This window comes from Syngnathus acus, chromosome 21 (assembly GCF_901709675.1).
Source record: "Syngnathus acus chromosome 21, fSynAcu1.2, whole genome shotgun sequence".
In the NCBI taxonomy this organism is placed as follows: domain Eukaryota; kingdom Metazoa; phylum Chordata; class Actinopteri; order Syngnathiformes; family Syngnathidae; genus Syngnathus; species Syngnathus acus.
The window spans coordinates 13,835,741-13,859,575 of record NC_051105.1 but is presented as its reverse complement, the minus strand read 5'-3'; the positions used below and the strand labels follow the sequence as shown (position 1 = coordinate 13,859,575).

The 23,835-nt window shown below is 43.8% G+C and overlaps 1 protein-coding gene across 1 annotated transcript; it reads right to left on the bottom strand.

Moving 5' to 3' along the window:
• Positions 1-13,450: 13,450 nt before the first annotated feature.
• LOC119139696 (syncytin-A-like) lies at positions 13,451-15,524 on the bottom strand. Its single transcript, XM_037280636.1, has 2 exons — positions 15,311-15,524; positions 13,451-15,209 (listed from the first exon to the last, which is right to left on the bottom strand). Exons 1-2 carry the CDS (start codon positions 15,319-15,321, stop codon positions 13,589-13,591), a joined length of 1,632 nt encoding a protein of 543 aa, XP_037136531.1. The 5' UTR covers positions 15,322-15,524; the 3' UTR covers positions 13,451-13,588.
• Between the last annotated feature and the right edge of the window lie 8,311 nt (positions 15,525-23,835).

The window sequence follows — 23,835 nt, the reverse complement described above, 5'->3', positions numbered from 1 at the left end:
TTTGATTGCTTCCTCTGCAGCTAGTCAATCAGGTGAAAATATCTTAGCACTTTGGTCTACTACTTTTGGTAAGACAGGACAAGCTAGGTAAATTATTACAGGTTACATTCCAACATAATCATACGATGAAGATATTCTGCAAACCCTAACAGTATGATTGTGTGAAGATTGATCTTTACTAGACAAGATATACGATTTTAATGTTGCAAAGTTTTATCCAACCTGTATTTAACATTGTTGTTCCATCGATACATGAAAGTATTAAGTTGTGGGGAGACAAAAGAGGTTGTTTGTTACACGATTGGAATCGACCAGATATTCACCTAGATATTTTTATGACCTGGTGCAGGGATTCTGACCTTTCACCTAGATATTCCTATGACCTGGTGCTGGGATTCTGACCTTTCACCTAGATATTATTATGACCTGGTGCAGGGATTCTGACTTTTCACCTACATATTCCGATGAGGTAATGCCAGAAGCCTATAAATATGATGTCCTGACACAGAGCGAGGCGGTTCTTCTTAGTCAGGGCGATTGCCGTGACGCTGCCCGGAGTAAAGTATGCCATTTACACGAAGATGGATTTTTCATTCTTTTTGAGATTGAACCAAAATCTACTAAAATGAATTTCCAGAGTCTTCGAATTGGACTTTGTCAAATTTTAAGCTTCGAATTGGACTTTGTCAAATTTTAAGCTTCGAGGAAGGCAGAGGCGACAGCCGCTTCGGGCAGAAAGGGGAAGACGCCAATGTTACGGCGTTGGCTAAGCTCCTCATGGCCAGACCTTACCTCTTTTGTAAACAGAATTCGGATTTTGGAAAAAAGGAGAGCCGATCACTCGACTTGTTCAACCAAATAGGATTTTAGACCTTTTGTCTCCTCTTTTGTTCTGAGACGGGTGAGTGTTGTATTTTTTCGACTTGTAAATCTTTTTCTTGCTTATTCATTAAATTTCTTCTTAATCCTTAATTCGGTTATCGATTATTTTGTATTAACTATGTTGAGCATGGTTTTATATGCAGTAATTAGAACTTTAAAATTTCTTTATTTCCCTATCATAGTCATTCTTTAAATCCGTTCAATTCTTTTTAAAGTGAAGACAGCTTTAATCCTTAACATCAGGAATTGTCAGATCTGGTTCGAAGTAGTTATCTTGAGCTCAGCTAGGGCGAGTGCGCTCTAGTAAGTCAACGAATCCCTTCGGTCTTACCAAAGACAGATACATTTATCCGAGCGATAACAAATGCTTCAAATCAAAAATGGGGAAGGAGCCGCTGGTAAAAAGAGCGCGGTCATCTTGATTCCGGGCCTCAAGTGGTTACTCTGCATCGGTTTCAGAGTGACTTTAAAGGGATTGGCTAGACTCAGACGAATCTTTCCCCGCCCCGACCTGGAAACTCTCGTCTCCCTATGAGGGCTGCGTTACAGCAGCGGGGTCGAAGGGAAGTTTAACCCTTTAAACGGAGGGTCGGGTCACTTACGGTCGATAAGTGCGGATTTGACACTGTTGAAACTGACCAGTCCATTATTGCATGTATCTACAGACCACCTGGCTCTAGCCTGTCTGATTTCAATAGTGACTAAGGTTAAGGTTCTTCACACTATTTCTAAAGAAGGGAAACAAATTTATTTAATGGGTGATTTAAATATCAACATTATAGACCACATGAAGAATAATCGAACTAAGGAATTTATTGATAGAATGTATTCATATTATTTTCATCCTATGATATCAGTTCCAACCAGAGTGACAGAGACGTCTGCCACTCTGATAGACAATATTTTTACGAATGAGTTGGGTGTAAACTGTAAGTCAGGGGTTCTGTGCATGGAGGTTGCTGATCACTGTCCAATTTTCTTAATAATATCCAAGAAACACATTGAGCTAACATCAAAATCTTCTAAACATAAGAGAACAGTTAATGTAACAAGCACAGCTAAATTCAAGTCAGTGATCAGCAACCATCCATGGACCGATATCCTTCATTCTGTAGACCCACAAGAATCTTACACTCTGTTTTCACAAAGTATCTCTCAATCTTATGACCTGTGTTTTCCCCTTAGATTGGTGTCTTCCAAACCTCATCATAACCCATTCAAACCATGGATAACGTCAGCCATCATCAAATCTGTAAATACTAAACATAGATTGTACAAAAAATATCTTCTTAGTCCAACACCATTTAATCATGTTCAATTGAAAAACTATAGAAACAAATTAAATCATATTATTAGAGGAGCTAACATTATTACAACGAAGAGTTTTCTAAACATAAAAGTGACATGACTATGTTGTGGAAAACAATTAACTGTATCCTCAACAAAAACAAAAAATGCAAGAAACTATCTAAAGAATTCAAGGCTAAAGGAGGGCTCATTTCTGACCCTCAGGAAATTGCAAACAATTTCAATAATTTTTTCTCAGAAGTTGGTCCTACTCTGGCCTCCAAGATCCCACATAGTAACCATAATCCCCTCGAATTCATGAATTCTCCTATCCTAGATCATATGAATTTCTCACCTGTTTCTGAAGATGAGGTTCGGAAGACGCTAGACTCTAGCGGCTAGAGAGTCTGAAAGATTCTTCTCCAGGTTGTGACAATATTGACAGTAAATTATTGAAAACCATCCAGGAACATATTGTACAGCCTTTAACTCATATTTTCAACCTTTCATTAGACCAAGGAACAGTTCCTTCTGAACTAAAAATAGCCAAAATTATCCCAATTAATAAAGATGATGACCCAGCCATTTTCAATCATTATAGACCTATTTCTGTTTTGCCTGCTATATCAAAAATACTTGAAAAACTTGTTTACCATAGATTAATTGAACATCTCAACAAATACAATATTTTATATACACACCAGTATGGGTTCAGGAAAAAACATTCGACTTACATGGCCCTCTTACATTTAGTAAATGAAATATATAGTGCGAGGAATAGAAAGGAAAACACAATAGGTATTGAGAGAAATAGACAATGTATAAACCTTTGATGTCTATTGTATGCAAATGTATATGCAAATGAGCTAGGCGTCATAGACAATGTATAAACCTTTGATGTCTATTGTATGCAAATGTATATGCAAATGAGCTAGGCGCACCTATGATGTCTATAGAAATAGACAATGTATAAACCTTTGTCTATTGTATGCAAATGTATATGCAAATGAGCTAGGCGCCATAGACAATGTATAAACCTTTGATGTCTATTGTATGCAAATGTATATGCAAATGAGCTATGCGCACCTTTGATGTCTATTGTATGCAAATGTATGTGCAAATGAGCGAGGCGCCATAGACAATGTATAAACCTTTGATGTCTATTGTATGCAAATGGAGATGCAAATGAGCTAGGCGCCAGTCTGGCGGGCGCCAAGATAGCGCCAGGCAAGAGGGGGGGCTGTCACCATTTTGGTTTGGTGGTGCCATTTTGGATGGGGTTATGTCTGGGCATGTATGGGGGCTGTATTATATCAGCCGGATGCAGAGTCAGATTTTCTAACAAACATTGATAAAATAGATTTGCATCCATTTTTTGTGAAACAAACCAAAGAAGTGATACATCTGAGCTAGATTTGCTATCAACCAGTGCGTCTAGGGGTCAAGGGGGGAGTTTTGTTGAAAAAAAGGCATCTGAAGGAGCTAGTCAAGGTGTTTGCACCTAATTTGACATACAATAGCTTGTGGAACCTCCTCGAGTAGAGTCAGGAGAGTCAACAATTATTGGGTCCGAGTTGTCTGCGTGTAACTTTGTTGAAAAAGACATCTGAAGGAGAAACACAAGGTGTTGGTACACCTAATTTAACATACAATAGTTTGAGCTGAGGTCAAGTCATTAAAGCGTCGTCAATATGCTGACGGAGTTATCTGAAAGAAAGAGACTAGGTGTTGAGAGCATTTAATTTTGGAGGGAGACAGACGAAGGCCTCTGAAGGCCTTATATTTCATTATATCTGATGTGCCTCCAGCATATTTCGTATGTTACAATTTGTTTAGATAGTTTTATGAAAGTTAAAAACATGTCCTGACTAAAAACACGTGATACACAGAGGTGTGGTTTGAGAGAGGGGCTGGACCTGATGCAGCTATATTACGGCAGAGTATCGAGCGGCGAGTTCACAGAAAAGAGCTAAGCTAAAGCTTTGGTGTTAAACTGCAAACCTGAAGCTTGAATCATGATAGCGGAAACACCGGTCAGTATTCATCTTTGCCGTAAAGGCCCTGATGGCTTGTTAAACGCCCCTAGGAAGAAGCATATGTATCTCACGCGTATGCAACAGCCTCCTACAGAAAAACCTGAACAGAACTGGTATCTAACAGCGGAGACTGTGGGGATTTAAAATTTCTTATGAGATCGGTGAGCTATCTTTTTTCATGAGAAACCAAGGGGGGTCTGGACCATCCAATGACTGTGAGCCAGCCAGCACATACGGTTCGTTGAACTCAAATGACTGGGGTGTTTTAAATCAACTCCTACCCAAGGTTTTGACTGAATATCTCGATGAATACGGATTACAAGGTGAGCTGAACATAACATGGGTTTCAAGAATTACAGCGAGCGGGAGATGTTTTTTACAGCTTAAAGTTTCTCCTCAAACTACTGATGGGACAGAAGATGGAGAGCTAATCGATCTACTGTATCTGACGCTAGAAGTGTTTAATAGCGAATGTGGAGTTTTTCAAACAATAGTGAACGTGCCACTAGCAGAATGGTATAAACGGATGCAAGCATTTGGTGACAGTATTACGGGGCTCTTTCTATCTAGCCGTGTCTGGACAAACATCATCGGAGTGAAACGTAAATTGGCTTTAGATTAACCCTTACTAAAAAACATAACTTTAAACTCCCCACCCTTGCCCTCCTCACCCCTCTTCAGTACGGACGTTCCTTGCCCCCCACCCACCCTTGCCCTCCTCACCCCTCTTCAGTACAGACGTTCCTTGCCCCCCTCTTTTTACCTACTGTCACAGAAAGGTGGGGCTGTAGTCATTAGCATACCTATCTAAACTGTATAAGAGCGGGCTTTCTGACTCAGCCTTCACACCTACCACCAAGAGAGACCGCTCTACACGTCAGAGAAATAATAATAAGATGGCTCAAAAAAGACCCGCCAGACGACTTCTACCAAGTTTTGCACCTGTGGAGAACGGACCAGGAGAAAAGCTTTCCAGAGGTGTGCAAACCGTACCACGTTGTACGATCACACTCTGGTCCAGCCCTGACAACTCTGGCACAGAGACAAACCAGGCCGACACAGCTTTCATCGCATCTCCACGACCAAACGCGCCGGCTGAGGGGTCGCGATCCGCCTTATCACCGCCTGCAGCGTGGTCAGCACCAGAGGGGTTCGACATCCTGCCGTTGCCTACAACCGAACCAAACGTCACGATGTCACAGACAGCTGAGAGGGTGAACGACCTCTTTTCGCCGCTCTGCTACGACAATCAGCGGTTCGATCGTCTCTTTGGAGCTTCGTCATCAACCTTCGAGGTGTTTGAGAGTCCGGCAACCCTACCTGCGACCCCGGAGGTGGGCGAAACCCGCTTAGCAAACGGAGCAGCGTGATCACTGGTCCTCGTCTCCTGCCATCGACCTGTTTGACGACGCATGCGCGCGTTACCCTGAAAACGGTATGGACTTGCCACGCTTATCTGCCACTGACATTGCTCACATGCTCAATCCGGAGCCAGAGGTCATGGTGCCCGGTGATTTTGCGGGCTACATGGATCTGACCGCGGTGGCGGATGACACAATTGTAGAAGACTACCCCTCGCCCACCGCTGGGGGCAACATTCCGACGCAGGACTTTGAAATAATACCGGCGCTGACATCAACACCTGCAAGGTAGCTATGAAGGTAGAGTCCCTTTCGTGGCTGGTGGTGGAAGATTACATACATGTGAAACTAATGGTAGCTCATCTTTTGTACGATGCATTAATTAAACATGCAAAAATGATGTGTGACGGGTGTACCCTTGACGGCCTCAGCCAATTGCATCACACATGCTTGTTTATTGAGGATCGCTGCTTTTATTTCTATGCAAATTATGAAACGGTGATGGCTGAGTTATGCAATGCTAACTTCCTCCACACTTTATCATGCTTTTCTATTTTAGGACATCTGCCTCTCTTAAAAACATCCGCAACACGGCTGCTGCCATTTTGCACGACCTCACCCATGAATGCAAGGTCTTTGCTCGTCTCCGTTGTATAAAACAAGAATTTAGTGACATTGTGGTGTTGAGTAATAGTGAAGTCGAACTATTATTTAGAACCTTTGGAAAGACACAATGGGAAATATTGTGAGAAAAATGTGGACCCAATTGGCAACTGTTCTAACATTGATTATAGACTATATTAAATACCATTTGCCAAATGATATAACTGGGGAGCTAAAGAGATTTAAAACCCTAATTGAGTCCAAAGTACCACCGCCTATGTTATTTTCATTCATGCGTTATGTTAAATCTTAGGAGCTGTAGAAAAACTTTTTTTTTTTACCATGTTTTTTATTTTTACTGTTGTGTTTTATACTTTTTTTCTACTCATTAGTAAATGTTTTTAAGAACTAGCTGAATTTTTTGTAATAAACTATTGTGACCAACAAAGTGATTGTTTTTCTGTGTTTATTCAATTAAAAATCACAAAATCTCATACCTGTATGCTTCATTAACCGTGCCACACTTTGATATGCGCCAGACCACATCTAACAATGGGTGGGGAGAGATGTCTTGAAAAGCTCTATTATAATGCTAAAAATCCAGCTAGTTTTGGGGGAGAGGCACGCTTACACAAAGCAGCGACTGTTAGCTGTAAAAACACTAATATTAAAAAAGTGAAGGAGTTTCTGTCAGATCAAGATGCTTATACTTTACACAAACCAGCCAGAATAACGTTTCCTAGAAATAAAGTTTTTGTTCGAGGTCCTATGAGACAATTTCAAGCAGATTTATGTGATATGCAATCATTAGCACGCTACAATGATGGATATAAATATTTACTGAACGTGATCGATATTTTCTCGAAACGTGCATATGTACGAATTTTGAAAGCTAAAACAGGTACGCAGGTCACCAAAGCATTTGAAGATGTCTTATCAGTTAGCGGCACACCATTACGACTCCAGACAGATAAGGGGAAAGAATTTTTTAACAAAACATTTCCAGAAATTAATGAGACAGCATAATATTATACATTTTGCAACGTCTTCCAATACAAAAGCGCAGACTGTTGAACGATTCAACAAAACATTGAAGTCACGCATGTGGAGGTATTCTACAGCTAAGAACACACAACGATACGTCGACGTAATTCAGGATTTTATTGTCAGCTATAATGACAGTTTTCATACTAGTATAAAAATGACACCAAATGCCGTAAACGAGGATAATAAAGATATTGTTTTCACCAACCTGTATGCAAACAATCCTTTCCACCGGGGAAACAAGTTCCGCTTTGCTCCAGGTGAAACTGTGCGGCTTTCCAAACTAAGAGGCGTTTTTGAGAAGGGTTATTTACAAAGTTACACGGACGAAGTATTCAGAATAACACAACGTCTCCATCGCGTTCCACCCGTCTACAAAATATCGGACTTGGACGGTATGCCTATAGAAGGCAGCTTTTACGAAGCGGAATTACAAAAAATAAAAATTTAAAAAACTAAAATTTTCCGCATACAGAAAATTCTTAAATCACGCACCGTGTCAGGCAGACGCGAGTTCCTCGTCCACTGGGTTGGCTGGGCGGCCAAATTCGACAGTTGGGTATCCGCAAAGAGCGTTAAAGACATTTGAAGCTCGATAGAACGGTCATTCTGTGAAAATTACAAGATGGGTGAAGTCCAGAGAGAAATCTACGTAACATTAGCGTCAAATGCTAGTATGCACATTTTCAGTGAAAATACCCTTTCAGAATTGAAGGTGGAATTAGCGCAACATATCGATTTAAAAGGTTCATGGGAAGTCGGATTATGCGAAATTTCATACATCAACACAATTTCTGACGTTCCTGAGAAAAAACGGAATTTCTATCTCAAACAGCCGAAGCTTTCTGCTCACAGAGGCGACGTATTCCAAGATGATTTGGAAATTCGACATATGCTGAAAGTTCGAGGAGGCGTTTACAACGATCATGAGTCATTGGCTTCGTAAATTCAAACTCTATTAACTAAAGCGAGTAAGAAAAAGATTGATGTACAATTTGATCAACATAAGCGCAGGTTCCTGTTTTCGGGTGAAGAAGGTTTGAGAATTATGTTCAAGAGCCCTCTAGCGTACATTGTTGGAATGAACCCTGAACATTGGCTCTCGCTCAGACCGGAAGGCGTGAACGCACAACATCCGGCAGACAGACGAGCCGGCTCATATTTCCTATTTGTTTATGCTGACGTAGTACAGCATCAGACAGTAGGTGACGCCTACGCGCCGATGCTTCGAACTCTCCCTATTGAAGGGGAATACGGTGATGTTATAAATAAGACTTTTAACCCTGTTTACTATTTAACCGTGTGCAGAAGCCATATCAAGACCATTACAATTAGTCTACGAACAGACCAGAACACCCCTGTGGGATTTGAATACGGGAAAGTTATTCTCATTCTGCATTTTAGATCGAAATAATAAAAATAATGGTGACGTCAACCACGCATCCCGACCTGTATCGTTTTGTCGATTATTATGAAACACGGGTAGGGGGGTCATTTACGGGGTTCCAAGGAAGCCCCGTTCAATATGGGCGCGGTCTGGGCTCTATTTTTGCAAAACCTTTCCGCTTCGTGGTACCGATGTTCAAAAACGGCTTTAACTTGGCGAAGCCACACCTTCAAGCCGCTGCTAAAAACATAGCAACGGATGTAGCAGGGCGGGTCATAGAGAGGATTCACCGGAAACCAGAAACCACTCAAGAAGGTTCCGGACTTGCAGCTTTATCACGCAGGGGGCTGCACCCTGGTGGGCGGAGAAAAAGGAGTGTTAAAAGAAAAAGGCGCTCAGCCGATCTCAGATCAGTTGTCAAGAAAAGGCGGAGGAGACGGAGGACAGATATTTTCTCTTAAAATGGCCCTTCTACATTTTAAATCGCAAGAGGGCACGCTATCAAGTCTTGATCTGTTTTGCCCCCCCCATGACGCAACTCTCCATCGAAGACAGTTCTTATGTGGAATTTCTCCCTTTATCTGCCATTGTGGATCAGGGTCCAATCGAATTTTTTATACCCGGGGACGGCTCAAAATATTTAGATTTATCCGACACATTACTACACCTGCGTTTAAAAGTAACACGTAGAGATGGAACTAATTTACCGCCGCAAGAGCAAGTCGGCATTGTGAATTTCCCGATAAACACAATTTTTAGTCAATTAGATGTTTCGCTGGGCGGGCGGCTAATCTCACAATCTAGCGCCACACACTCCTATCGGTCCATCATTGAGTTATTGTCAAACTTTTCAAACGATTCTTTGGAGTCACAATTCACAGCAGGAATGTTCGCTAAGGATACAAGAGGCCGTATGGATTCTATCGCATTCGAAGGGGCGGGGGCCAATGAGGGTTTAGTTAGACGCGCGCAGCTGATAGCAGGGTCACGTGAATTCCACCTAACGGGTCCGCTTCATGGAGATATTTTCTTTTCTGAACGCCATCTATTGAATAATGTGGATCTGCGCCTGAAGTTAACTAGAGCTCCTGATGATTTTTGTCTCATGAGCGCTCCAGACAGCGATTCATGTCTCAGGATACTAGGAGCATCACTGTTTGTGAAAAAAGTAACAGTCTCACCAGCCGTAGCAATAGGCCATGCCGCAGCTTTACAGAAAGGTAACGCATTGTATCCATTAATCAGAGTCAATATGAAGACATTCTCCATACCTCAAAACTCGCGGATTTGTCACCAAGACAACCTCTTCCTCGGACATATCCCTAAACAAATTGTATTAGCTATGGTGAATCATAACAGCTTCATGGGACGGAGAGATTTAAACCCGTTTAATTTTTTGCATCATAACATAGAGTACTTGGCTCTTAGCCATGAAGGTCATTTTTTGAAAGATTTACCTCTTTGTATCGATAAACAGGATTTAATCAAGGCTACTCACTTTTTGTCTTCAATTTAAGTCAGGCGGATGACTCAGGAGCTTTGTCACCCGTAAATAAAGGCGTTTTAAGATTAGACCTACGCTTCCGTACGCCCCTACCCCACACAGCCACGCTTATTGTATACGCGGCTTATGATTCCCTTATTGAGATTAATGCCAAGAGGGAAGTATTGATGGACTATTATTAACGCTATGAACGGTCGTGAATTGGACTTGATTATGACTCGGATGCAAAGAGCATTGTTTGGAAGTGTTTTCGCATCAGACGAGTTAGCTGACGTCAAAGACACACCCCCTAGACACTATATTGTAAACACGCATCCGAGGCACCTCCCCGGCGAGCATTGGCTTGCTTTAACTTTAGAACCGGATGGTTCGGCCACATTCTTTGATCCTTTTGGTCTGCCACCGGACAATCCGTATTACCCGTCAAGTATATACAGATTTCTGAAGAGGTATTCTAATCGGGTGGAATACCAGAACGGCCAACTGCAACACGAGTTGACAGACACCTGTGGTCAGCATTGTGTGTATTATCTAGCCCAACGAGGCTACCATGAAGTGATGACGCATTACAGTCTTGATCCTCTGAATAACGACGCAATGGTTAGCGAGTTTGTCAAAAAATGTCGAAGGCCAGATCGGATGTGCGGCGGACAAACATCGTGTTCATCGCATAAATTTAAAGAATGTCATTGTCTGAAACCGTGTTAATGTTTTATAAAAATCTATTTTATTCAATAAACATTGTTAAAGAGAGTTACAGAGTCATGCGGTTTTTTTTCAGTAACACCATTAGTGTATCTAACGTTTAATAACTAACCCATTTTACTACCGGCGATGTCTTCTTTCTTTTTCTTTTATTTATCACGCTTACATCTTTTGCGTGAGAAACATTCTCATCTTCATCCCTAGCGTATTTCAGAAGTTTGAAATCAGCACGAGCCAAGGGATTGGAGACGCTTGATTCAGGTAGATTTAGCTGTGCTAATGTACGCAGAAATTCGGTCCACCCTATCGGTTGGCCGGTTAGTTTTTTCCCACTCACGATTAAATGTTTCACCAAATCGCTCATATGTGAGCCTTTGACAGTTTTTCCTCTAAAAATAAATTCACTTAGCGGCGTCCAGCTTACATCTTCTGCCGATAATCTTTTCAACACAAAGGTGGCGTTGCGGCGGTAAGGTGGACCAATGGCGTCCAAAATATCCCCCCAATCTTCATCTGTCGCCTTTTCTGTCGTCTTTCTTCCACCCGCCTCGTTCCCTTCATTGCGAATCGTAATAGGAATTTGCTCGGAGTCTTTTTGTTTGACCAACCCTATGTAACGCTGCATCAGGGTTTGATAAATTTTGATATTTTCATATTGATTTAAATGTTTATTATCCAAAACCTGTTTCATCTCTTCATCCAAAGAATACTCGGCTGTATCACGAATGGTCGGGGCTGGCCGGTTTAGCCTCTCGAGCTGATAAGGGGAGACCAGGTACATTTTCTGCGCCGTTTTCAAACTCATTTTATTTTTTGTTCATAAAACCACTCACGACGCTTCCCAGAACAGGTGCGAATGCGGCTAGTAAAGGCAATATAAAACCACCTTTCTGAACTAACACAGCTCTTTTCTTCTTCAGAGTATTTTTCTTATCAGCCAAAAAGCGGATATTTTTCTTTTGCTTTTTAAGTTTCTTGTAGAGTTTTGATTTTAGGGGCACATGTCCTTTAAGAAGATTTAGAGCAGGGGTGGCCAACCCGCGGCTCGCGAGCCGCATGCGGCTCTTTGGCTGGTTCCATGCGGCTCTTTTACGTTCATATCAACATTTGTGTTTATTTTTTGTGCGCATTTGCTTCGCTTGAGTTCAATATGGTATTTTGGTCAAACGCGCATGCGCGTGAGGTGAAATCTCGCAAAGGAGGAGGGACAAACCCATTTGAGGAGTGTCAATTTCGCTCTAAAAATGGCAAGGAAAAAATGCACAGTTAAACGAATATATGAGGATGAACACAGGACGTTTTTAACAGAGTTAAAGTTGTTTTTTGTTGAACGCAATGGCAAGCCATTCTGCCTGATATGTCGGACGTCATTAGCGCATTTAAAAGCTTCAAATGTTCAGCGCCACTTCAGCTCACTTCATGCCAATATCGATAAGGACTTTCCAAAAGGGACTGAATTTCGCAAGCACAAGTTTGGACACTTTGAAAAGTCAGGCAGAAAAATAGGTACAGTTTTTCAAAAATATTACGAAGCACTCGGAGACTGTCACGCTTGCATTGTTTCAACTGGCTTGGAACATTGCACGGGCTAAAAAGCCATACAATGAAGTGGAGTTTGTTAAAAAATGCCTCAGTGACGTTATTGAAATCTTGTCTCCTGAAAACGACAAACTAAAACGAATGGTCCGCCACACAAGTGAAAAAACTTATTATGTTTTTGTTTGTGGAATTTGTTGAACAGAGTTTGTCTGTGTGAGACAATGCACACAATGTTCATTGTTGAAAATGTGGTCTTTGGTCTGTGGTTTTAGTACTGTAGGAGTCAATTTGTCATTATCATGTTGGTGCGTGACATGATAATGTCACACAATAAATTTGGCTGAGCAGAGGTGTGTGTGTGTGCGCGCGCGCGCGTTTGTGCGTGTGAGTGTGTGCGTGAGTGTGTGTGTGGGGGGGGGGGGATGTTCATGTGTGCTCATGTGTATGATGTGGCTCTTTGCGATGACACAGTAAAAAATGTGGCTCTTAGTGTCAGGTTTAATTCGCTGACTGAATAACTATTAAGAGGAGAGCATCAGCAAACAAACCACAAGTGAGACGGAATATTAGTTCTTTTCTCGCGAGGAGTGCAGTACAGATCGCTTACAACAATCTCACTACACTAAATATCTGTATGCACTCCTGCGCTTTTTATTTGGATTGGCCCTACCCACAAAATGAGACAAAGCCCCTAAAGGGGAGGGGAAAAGCACGTGGGCTTTGTCTCGTAAGCAGAAAAATCACAAGGTGTTACATATTAAAAAAGGAACAGTGTGATGAGGAGTATGAGTGATCAGCAACCATTCTTTGTGTCTGTGATGAAATCAGGAAACATGAGTGATCACTTGCAGGTTCATTGGGGGGTGCGAGATAGCGATGAGGCATGTTGTTGATCAGATCAAAAGGGTCTTTGTTAAAAAGGAACTGTCTTGGTAGATGTCTTCATTTTGCTGAGTTGTCCGCTGCGACCTGTCGGACCCAGCTGTAACCTCTCTCTTCTGTGGTACATCATAAAAACAGCAAGGCCAAACAGCAAGCATATATTGCAGTAATATTGCGGTAAAGCATCGATTAGAGAACGCATGATTACATATATATACATTTTTCCAACAATTCCCTCCTGTTTATCATAAGTTCTCAGAGACCATCTTATCACCTAAAAGCGGCCACTTCAAAAAGATTTTCGGCCGTAGGATCACAATTCATAAGAACAAATTTACACTCGGGAGGAGATTGAGCCTTAATATTCAATGTCAGAGTCGGGAAACAATTTGGACAGGTTTACCACAGAAGCTTCAAAGATGGAGCCATTGCTAGAGAGACAACCCTCGTCAGTCACAAAGTCGTCCCCTTGGAGCAACGGAAAAGTCTCAGCTGCTGGAGAGATAGCAGTTGTAATTAATCTGTTAATTAGAGACCGGAGACACGGAATACAACAACATCCACACAAGGTCAAAACAGCAGAAAAAACGGCAAGGGAGACTAGGATCGAGGAAACCAGGGTACGGTATTTTCCGAACACATTTAGCCAGTTGTTCCAAACCTCCGTGTTCACTCCACTGTGTTCCTTCATTTTCCCATTCAAGGTCCTCAGGCCCTCAAGAGCCTGGGACAGGCTTCCATCAGCGGCAGTATTATTTGGAATAAACGTGCAGCATTGCTCCCCAAACATGGCGCAGACGCCGCCCTCTTTTGAGAGTAGCATGTCAAGGGCCATTCGGTTTTGGAAAGCCATGAGGGAAGTAGCGGCCAGTTGGGAGTGGACCGCCTTAAAACCCGCCTCGGTCCAATTTCCAAGCCTCTGCACGTTGTAATGGATGTAATTGATCCTGTCGACATTTTTGTTAAGAGTGCACCACCAACACAGGGCGGATTCAAAACCAGCTGCTATCTGATTCACCAGCTTATACTCATCCGGTACTCCTCTAGGAACACCAATGGCATCTATGTACGTTGGATCTGTCGCGCCCTGCCATTCAGCGATTCGCTTCGTTCTTAACCAGAATTTGGGTACCATAGACTTAACAAAAGATCCCAGATCATAAGGAGTCATGGGTATCAATTGAACAGGAAGCAAAAGGGTCACCAAAGCGCAAACTCCAGAGCTATTCAAAGGCAACCCATCATAAAGTTTGTTACTATTACACCAAAACCAAATATCACTACGAGCAATGGGCAAAAAAGGGGCGGTAACATCTATCAAGGAAGCACACATTGGTGCAGCTAGAGCACCCAGCTTCACACCGGTACCAGGCAGCTTGATGCACGTGTAAGTACCCTTAGCTACAGTGGAAGAAAAAAGGGGTTTATTTTTCGTCATGGGAGAAACTGGATAAATCCTATCCCATATAAAACAATCATGAGTAGGTGGTATGGATGAGTTCAACATTAAAACAACAGCACACTTTGGAACAACGTTTGCAGGTATAATTTTTAAAAGGGGTCTTGGTCCCATACACACGACGCAACTGGTGTTAGCCATCTTTGCGGCTTGTTCAGTCATAAGAAGCCAGTTGTTCGTCTGACCACTTATTCCTGTGGAGGCCATGAAATAGCTATCTATATCAGTGAGGAGCACACTCGTGATCCTCACTCCAGCTGTTTTAGTATAATTATTCATACCGGGACGGTCGGCCACTGACATAGTTTTGTTAATGCAGATTACGACAGGGAAATGAGGATCAACACCGGAGGACCAAGCCCACAACTGAAACCCCCAACAGGAAGTGTTAAACAAAGTGGCATTTGGAGGCCGAATTTGGCCATCAGGAAGTGCAAAGGTCAAAAGGAGGCTCGTGCCTTGGTTTTTCAAAGTCACTCGCTTAGCAAAAAACACAGCCTCTTCACTGGAACCAGAGGGCCAATATTCTAGCACTTGTGTGGTGACAAGGGTGCTCCAGTCAGTGCTAACTGGATGACCAGTTAAATACCACCAATATCCGAGCCATTTGTCCCCAGTAATGGGGTGGCCATTTTGAAAACCCTTTAAACTCTTCATAGGTAAGGTAATAGTGGAAGATGTGTTAGGAGCCACAGTGAACATTAATGAGTTATTGTAAGTCCAAGACAAAAGCCACGGTACGCAAGTCGAAGTGTGGATAATGTTCGGTGTGCAGACAACATGATCAAAAGGGGATTGGGTGTCACGCTTACGTCTAGCAGTCTCATCCCATGAACTATATTGGTTAGTATGAGTGCCAGCCAGGTTATTGTGTTTCTGATGAAAAGAGGCTAGAGGCTCATAGCACACAACCCATGCTACTATAGCAACACACGTGAGAACAGTCATCCAGAAGGCGCAGGCCCGCACCTTCTCAAAGCATTTATACAGTAACATCCTAATTCTCACTTTTAATCTTAACCTTTATTTTTAGATCTCCCCAGAGTCAACGCCCTGAGCTTCAGGTCGGTGGCTTGGAAGTCTTCTGCTAGCTTTCGTGTCAACCCTGGATCTTGACACCAGGATCAGGCACTATTACCAGACTTTGCTCACCTTCCGTACTTAGGTTGGGTCTGTGGAGATTACCTTTTTACAATGAGATAAATGAATCCACGTGTTGCGTTCAGCTATTTTCAAAGCATTAGGCGTTGTGAGCAATACCAAAAAGGGACCTTCCCACTTGGGTGAATGCCAATTCTTCTTCTTGATGCTCTTGATCAAAACCCAGTCTCCCGGTACCACTTTGGGGTCTTCCTGCGGAGAGATGGGTTTATCATCAGTGTTACTGGTCTGGTTCTTTTGACGTTCTAGCATTTTCCTCATGTAATCAGCCAATGTGGCTTCTTCAGGAATGTCCCATATATTTTTAAACTGAGGAAGCCTATAAGGTCTTCCAAAAACGATTTCGTAGGGAGTTAGCCCTGTTGTACTTGTTATATTAATGTACATTTTGACCAAGTCTAAACACTGAGTCCATGGCCGTTTGGTTTCTTCCATACATTTCTTTAGCCTGTTTTTTATAGTTCCGTTAAATCTCTCAACCAGACCTGCAGACTGCGGATGATATGAGCAATGATTTTTTATATTTATGTGGAACATTCTCCCAATGTTCTGTACTACCTGATTAACAAAATGTTGACCATTGTCACTATAAATTGTTTCTGGAATACCATATCTTGGAATGATATCTTTGCATAAGGCTTTTGCCACTGTGAGTGCATCAGCATGTTTGGTAGGAAAAATTTCTACCCATTTAGAAAACGCATCTATTATGACCAAACAATATTCTTTTCCTTCGCTTTTATTTAATTGGATATAATCCATATGTATTGTCTGAAACGGATATATTGGAGTCGGGAACTTCCCTCTCCGAGGTCTTAAGTTACCTTGTGGATTATGTTTAGCACAGATCAAACATGCCCTACAAAATTGCTGTGAAAAACCCGCAAATCCGTATGCTGTATAAATAGCTTCAACTTGTTTTACCATACCCCCCGTCGAGACATGGGTGACCCCATGACTCGAAATAGCAGCCCACTTAAACAAGTTCCGAGGCAAAACTGGCTTGCCCAGAGGTCACACAAAAAGGCCATCGTTGTTCTTTAGTGCCCCTCGCCTCTCCCAAGAGAGCCGTTCCTTAGAGGGGCTCTGAGCCTGCATGTCAAGCAGCACGTCAGAAGAGACGTGTGACATCGAACCATAATCAGTGGAAGACGAGAGGACATGGAGCAGGCCCTCTGCGGCAGCCTTGGCAGACTTATCAGCAAAAGCATTACCAAGTGAAACAGGATCAGTCCTGGCAGAGTGAGCAGCACATTTGCAGACAGCCACCCTAGCGGGCAATTGGACAGCGTCCAAAAGTTGAGGCAGCAACGTAGAATGGGTGACGGGCTTGCCCGTAGAAGTTATCATACCACGGTTGCTCCATTGTTGAGCAAAAACGTGCACCGTAGCAAAAGCATACTGGCTATCAGTCCAAATAGTGACAGATTCGTTAGCAAACATTTTGCAAGCCTCAGTGAGAGCAATGAGTTCAGCGGCCTGTGCCGACATATGGGATGGCAGTTTGACAGCTTGTAAAACCTCAGTAGCAGAAACAATGGCATACCCAGAGAGGGTCACGCCCAGTTCACTTTTCTTTGACGACCCATCAACGAAAACCACGACTGTCAGGTAAAGGTGTATCTTCCAGATCGGGTCGAGCCTTCGCAACTTGTTGAGCAGCATCGACACAATCATGGAACTCGCCATCGTCGGGAAGGGGAATAAGAGTAGCAGGATTGAGTGTCGTGCACCTCTCAACGGTCAAATGCGGCTGAGAAAGCAACGTAGCCATGCATGACAGATGACGTGCAGGCGACAAAAAGGTCATATTTGTTTGCAGCAAAAGAGCCGAGACCGCATGGGGAACCTTCAGCGTCAAAGGATGAAATAGCACAACACTAGCACTGCTTTCCACAGCCATGGAGGCCGCCACCACGGCCCTCACGCATGGCGGGAGAGCACAAGCAACACTATCCAATTTAGAAGAATAAAAGGCAATAGGTCGAAACTTTGAGCCATGTGATTGTAGCAAAACGGAGGTCATATAATGACCTTTGCAATCAACAGTTTGGACAAACGCTTTGTCATAGTTAGGTAGGGCCAGAGTGGAACTGGAGACCAGAGCCTGCTTGATTCGCACAAAAGCATCCTCAGCTTCGGGAGTCCATTTTAATCGAGTGGAAATTGAGATGTTCTCTTCATACATCAATTTGGACAGAGGAGCAACAATTTGTGCATAGTCAGGTATCCAGCTTCTACAATAACCCGTGAGCCCCAGAAAAGACATCATTTGTTTCTTTGTGAGTGGTTTGGGAGCTTGCAAAATAGAGGTCTTTCTACTGTCTACTATAGTTCGACCGTGGGAACTCAGATTGTGGCCTAAATATTTAATTTCAGTGGACCACAATTGGAGTTTATTTTTGCTGACTTTGTGGCCTTCTCTTGCTAAGTGATGCAGCACCGCAAGTGTGTCTGACTGACAAGAGGCATAATCAGGGGACGCAATCAAAATGTCATCAACATAGAGCAAAATCTGACTCCCCATCGGCGGGACAAATTTTGCCATGCTGGCTGCCATCGCCTGTGAGTAAATTGTTGGGCTTTCACAGTACCCCTGGGGCAACCGGGTAAAGGTGTACCTCAAACCAGCATATGTGAAAGCAAACCAAAACTGACTTTCTTCAGCAATAGGGACAGAGAAAAAGGCATTGCTAATGTCAATCACTGAAAATATCTTCGCATCAGGTGTTAACGAATTCAACAGAGTATGCGGGTCAGGGACACAAGGTGCTCTTTGAATGACAGCATTGTTCACGGCTTGCAAATCTTGCACCAACCTCCAACCGACAGAAGGTAGTGCCTTTTTTACAGGGAAAATTGGAGTATTGCAAGGAGAATCAGGGCAAGGAATGATGACACCTGCCCTTAATAAATCCGAAATAACAGGTGCAATACCCTGCAAGGCATCGGGTTTCAACGGGTACTGTCTCACACAAGGACGGTATTCAGTTTTAGGTCTAATAACAACAGGAAGTGCTCCTTTCACCAAACCCACGTCAGAAGGACCTGTCGACCAAAGTTCACTTGGAATCTCAGCAAGGATTTGCTCGTCATCTGACGACAGCACAAGATTTCAAAATGAGGATGCTTTCTCAGAATAGGAGTCAACGTGAACTCCACTAATAAATGACAGGACCTGGTTCATGTTTTGTTTAAAAAGCTTAGTAGAAGGACTATAAAAGGAGTCAGGCCCAACTTGAGTCCAATCAGAAGCTGCCAGTGCATCTCTGGCCATAAATCCCAAACTTTGCCATGTGGCCGTGAAAGGCCGAAACAATGAGATGTGGAGCGGAGTGGGAGACATGTGTAAGTTCTGTATCTCAGAGGGAGCCGGCCCTATGACAACACAGGCCCGGCTTTCTCCATCATGCAGGAGGAAAGATGCCCTCAAGGAGGCAGGCGTAACAGCCTCAAGCATGTTTTCGTAGTTGTGATCAGGACCAGGCGTGTCTTTATGCCACATGGTTACGTGCAGGCTGGTTGGGTCCACCGCCTGTTCAGGGCAGCGCAAAAGGGTGCTAGCTTGGGCTAGAAGAGGGGTTCCAAAATGCACAACTTCTGCATCAGTCAATCCAATGAATAGAAATAATAGCAATGAAACTGGCCAAAAATCTGTAATTGGTGTCGGCTTTTGACAACGATTTTGTCATTAAGGGGCACAAGGGAAAGACTAAGCGCAGTGAGAGCATCTCTTCCTAGCAAATTAACAGGGCAATTGGGCATCAGCAAAATGGGAATGCAACAACTTCCCCCTTCTGGGTCCCGTATCCAGACTGGACGAGACTGGGGTACCGGAGTTGTCAAACCATTTGCTGCTCTCACCCAGAAAGTCTTCCCTCCTTCTCGCACATCAGCAGGTCTGTCGCGACACGTGGTCACACACGCGCCTGAGTCACACAAAAACGTTATGGGAGTCCCATTTACCATCAAAGTTATCACAGGTTTCTCTACATTGTTCATCAACAAGTCCTGAATATTCAAATCTACATCAGCAGGGGGAGTTGTCACCAGGACAGTCTTTTCAATCTTCTGTTGACCATCGGTTAGTCATAAGGGAGGATTAGCCTGACCCTTATGGGGATTCGGACAGTCTTTTGCCATATGGCCCTCTTTGCCACATGACCAACAAATAGGAAGTCGGGAGCCATATCGCTTTGACTGACCCTGGCCGTTTGGGTCATAATCGAGCGCACCACGATTATACCCTCCTCTGCCTCTGCCACGGAAATTCTCACGACCGCGCCCTCTCTGGCGTGGTTCGAAAGTTCTATTTGGATAAAACACGTCAGATGAATTATCATTTGCAAAACAAATGGTGGCCACTTTCCCTTTTTCTTTTCCCTTTTTTAAATTGACAACTTTTTCAGCGTGTATAGCATGATCAATAAATTGTGGCAATGTAGAGGTTGGGAAAGTAATCATGTGTTTAGCAACCCAGCTCTGGATTGCTGGCCGTGAATTTGCATGTAGAGCATTTTTGAGCTGTTGGTTATAGACATCAGTTCCAGGCACCAAACCACTATTGGCTTTGAACACCTTCTCCAATCTGTGTCTATAATCTTCAAACAACTCATCCTCTTTTTGTTTGATTCGGCTAATATCCGTATAATTTGCTCTACGTTGAAATTTTATTTTGATCCTACCCAATAGTTGGTCAATTTGAGTTCTCAATGGCACCCCATTATATTCTAATGGACGGCCATGGTCATCAAAAGGATTCCACCCGCCCTTGACACTGGCCCAATCTTTGGTCAAGGTAGCCATAAAAACCTGCTGCACCTCATCACCTCTCAAGTTATAGGAAGCAATGAGGTGTATTATGTCGGTGCAGTATTGTTCAACGTCTTCAGAAGGCAATGCTATTCCCTCTGTAGCTGATTTTACATCAGCTTGTGTCCATGTTCTGTATACTAAAATTGTGGGTCCCCCGTCATCATGAGGATTTGCTACTTGAATCATTGGGTAAGCGTCAGCTACTTCCGCTCCCATGTAGCTTGGGCCGCAGCTTGCCGCGGGAGCCGAGGGAGAGGAAGCTTCTGACTTCACGCGGCTCCGCGTCACCATGGCATGACCAGAATCGCTATATTTTGGAGGATCATCTGCGCTTGGCAATTTGGGGTACAAAGTCGGAAGGGATGGTTCGCTTTGGCGTCCCACAACACCTTTCTTTGTAATTTGATCATCCTTCTCATCTTCATTTATCACACCCTCAGCTACGGCCCTCAAGCGAGGCCGCGCTGATGTCGTTTCATCATCTTCCTGCCTATGCAACAACAAGTTCTCTTTGGACTTTTCTTCACCTCCCTTATTCTTCAATTTTTCTTTCATTTGTCCACATTTTCTTTTCTCAGCTTCCAATTCCCATTGTACTATTAAATGATACCCGTCTTTATTCTTTTTATTCGCGCCACACTTGGCTTTAATTGATTGCTTGAGGTCGTTTAATGATTTTGAGCTCAGCTGACCATCAAAGCTGTAATTGGTTATCCATTTGTCAAGATATCTTACATTTTCTGGGTCGACCCATTCCATTAATTTCCAATCCTTGCATTTTAATTCATGTCGGGGTAGAGACTTTCGCTTACTACGTAAGTTTCCCATGGCTTATTTTTTATTTATTCCTTTATTAAGGAAAAAGGTGGATATACTTTCTTTTGGAAAGGAAAACCTGCAACTGAGCCAAGAATCCATGGTGTGGGTTTTGCGATCAAGAACCGCCTCATCAACCACCTCCATGAACTCCCTGTGGGCATTAACGAGCGCCTAATGACCATACGCCTGATGCTTGCCAACAATCAGATGGCCACGGTCATTAGTGCCTATGCACCAACACTCGATGCACAGGACGAAGTTAAGGAGGCCTTCTACGCTGACCTAGACAAAGTCCTATCGGACGTCCCCAAGGAGGATAAGCTAATCCTGCTTGGAGACTTCAACGCCAGAGTGGGACGAAACCACCACCTATGGAGGGGTACGCTGGGACGAGAAGGGGTTGGAAACACAAACTCTAATGGCACATTACTACTAACCAAGTGCTCAGAACACAACCTGGTCATCACCAACACACTTTTCCGTCAAAAAACCAAGTTCAAAACATCTTGGATGCATCCTCGCTCCAAACTGTGGCATCTCATCGACTATGTCATTGTCCGCTCTAAAGACCGCCGCGATGTCCTAAACACCAGAGCAATGACCAGTGCAGACGACTGCTGGACCGACCATCGCCTCATTCGCTCCATCATGTCCATCCGCCTAATGCGGAAAAAAACGGATGCAGAAAAGACAATGCCGGCCAAGAATAAACATCGAGCTGTTGAATGACACCGCCTACCAACAACAGCTGCAGGAGGCTCTTAGTGCAGCGCTGCCCAACCACTACCCAGAGGATACTGAAACACACTGGAGCACACTTTCGACTACCATAATGAACACCTGCAAAAAAATCCTCGGGCACAAAAAGCGGACGCATCAAGACTGGTTTGATGAGAATGACACTGAGATCCAGCAGCTAATTAACAACAAGCGGCAAGCTTTCATCACCTGGCAAAATGACATCCACTGCAAGGTGAAAAGAGTAGCCCATGCCAAAGCGAAGGCAGCCGTCCAAACACAGGTTAGCAAACTGAAGAACCAATGGTGGACAAAGAAGGCTCTGGAGATCGAGCAGCTTGCTGACTCTGGAGACACGAGAGGCTTCTTTGATGCCACGAGAGCGGTGTATGGTCCCAGCCACCGCTGCCTAACCCCCCTTCGCTCAAAGGATGGCCTGCTGCTGAAGGACAAGGAGGCAATTGCAAACAGGTGGAAAGAACACTACGAGGACCTCTTAAACAGGGACACTATACCTGAGATGGAGGCTCTTGATCAACTACCACAACAGCCCACAGCTGAAAGCATGGGAGAGCCACCCAGCCTGAACGAGCTGCAGGATGCCATTGGGAAGATGAGGAACAACAAGGCTGCTGGGTCCGATGGAATTCCAGCAGAGGTCTTGAAGAAAGGCGGACCCGACCTTCTCAGGCACATCCATGCCCTGCTTCTTAAGATCTGGGAAGAAGAGAAAATCCCTGCGCAGCTCAGAGATGCCTTAATCGTCTCCGTATTCAAGAAAGGAGACAAGGCAGACTGCGGGAATTACCGTGGCATTTCTCTCCTCTCCACCATAGGGAAAGCCCTCGCTCGGGTTCTGGCCAACAGACTCACCCCCCTGTCAGAAATCATCCTTCCTGAGTCTCAGAGTGGATTTCGCCCAAGCAGAGGCACCACAGACATGGTTTTCATTGCTCGACAACTGCAAGAAAAATGCCGGGAACAAAATCAACCACTATACATGGCCTTCATAGACCTCACCAAAGCCTTCGATTCAGTTAACCGTCAGGCCCTTTGGCTGGTTCTATCCAAGATTGGCTGCCCAGACAAATACATCAGAGTACTGAGACTACTGCATGATAACATGTCAGCCACAGTGCTCAGCGGCAGTGGAGACGAGACGGAACCCTTCAGGGTTGACACAGGTGTCAAACAGGGATGCGTCATCGCTCCAACACTATTTTCCATCTTTATTGCTGCTATCTTCCGCCATACAAGCAAGCATCTGCCCCACGGAGTCAAAATCATATACAGAACTGACGGTCAACTCCTCAACATCAACCGACTCAGGGCTAAAGGTCAAACCACCACCATATCCATCATGGAGCTGCAGTATGCGGACGACAATGCCCTTGTAGCCCTGTCGGAAGAAGACCTACAGAGTATTCTGTCTGCCTTCGCGAAGGCATACAAACAGCTTGGTCTGGCCATTAACATAAAAAAGACCCAAATCCTCCACCAACCACTACCAAACTGCAGTTTGCTTGTCCGCCTCCCAAACATCTCTATTGATAACATCCGACTGGAAAAGGTTGACCACTTCCCCTATCTTGGCAGCCTCCTGTCATCTAAAG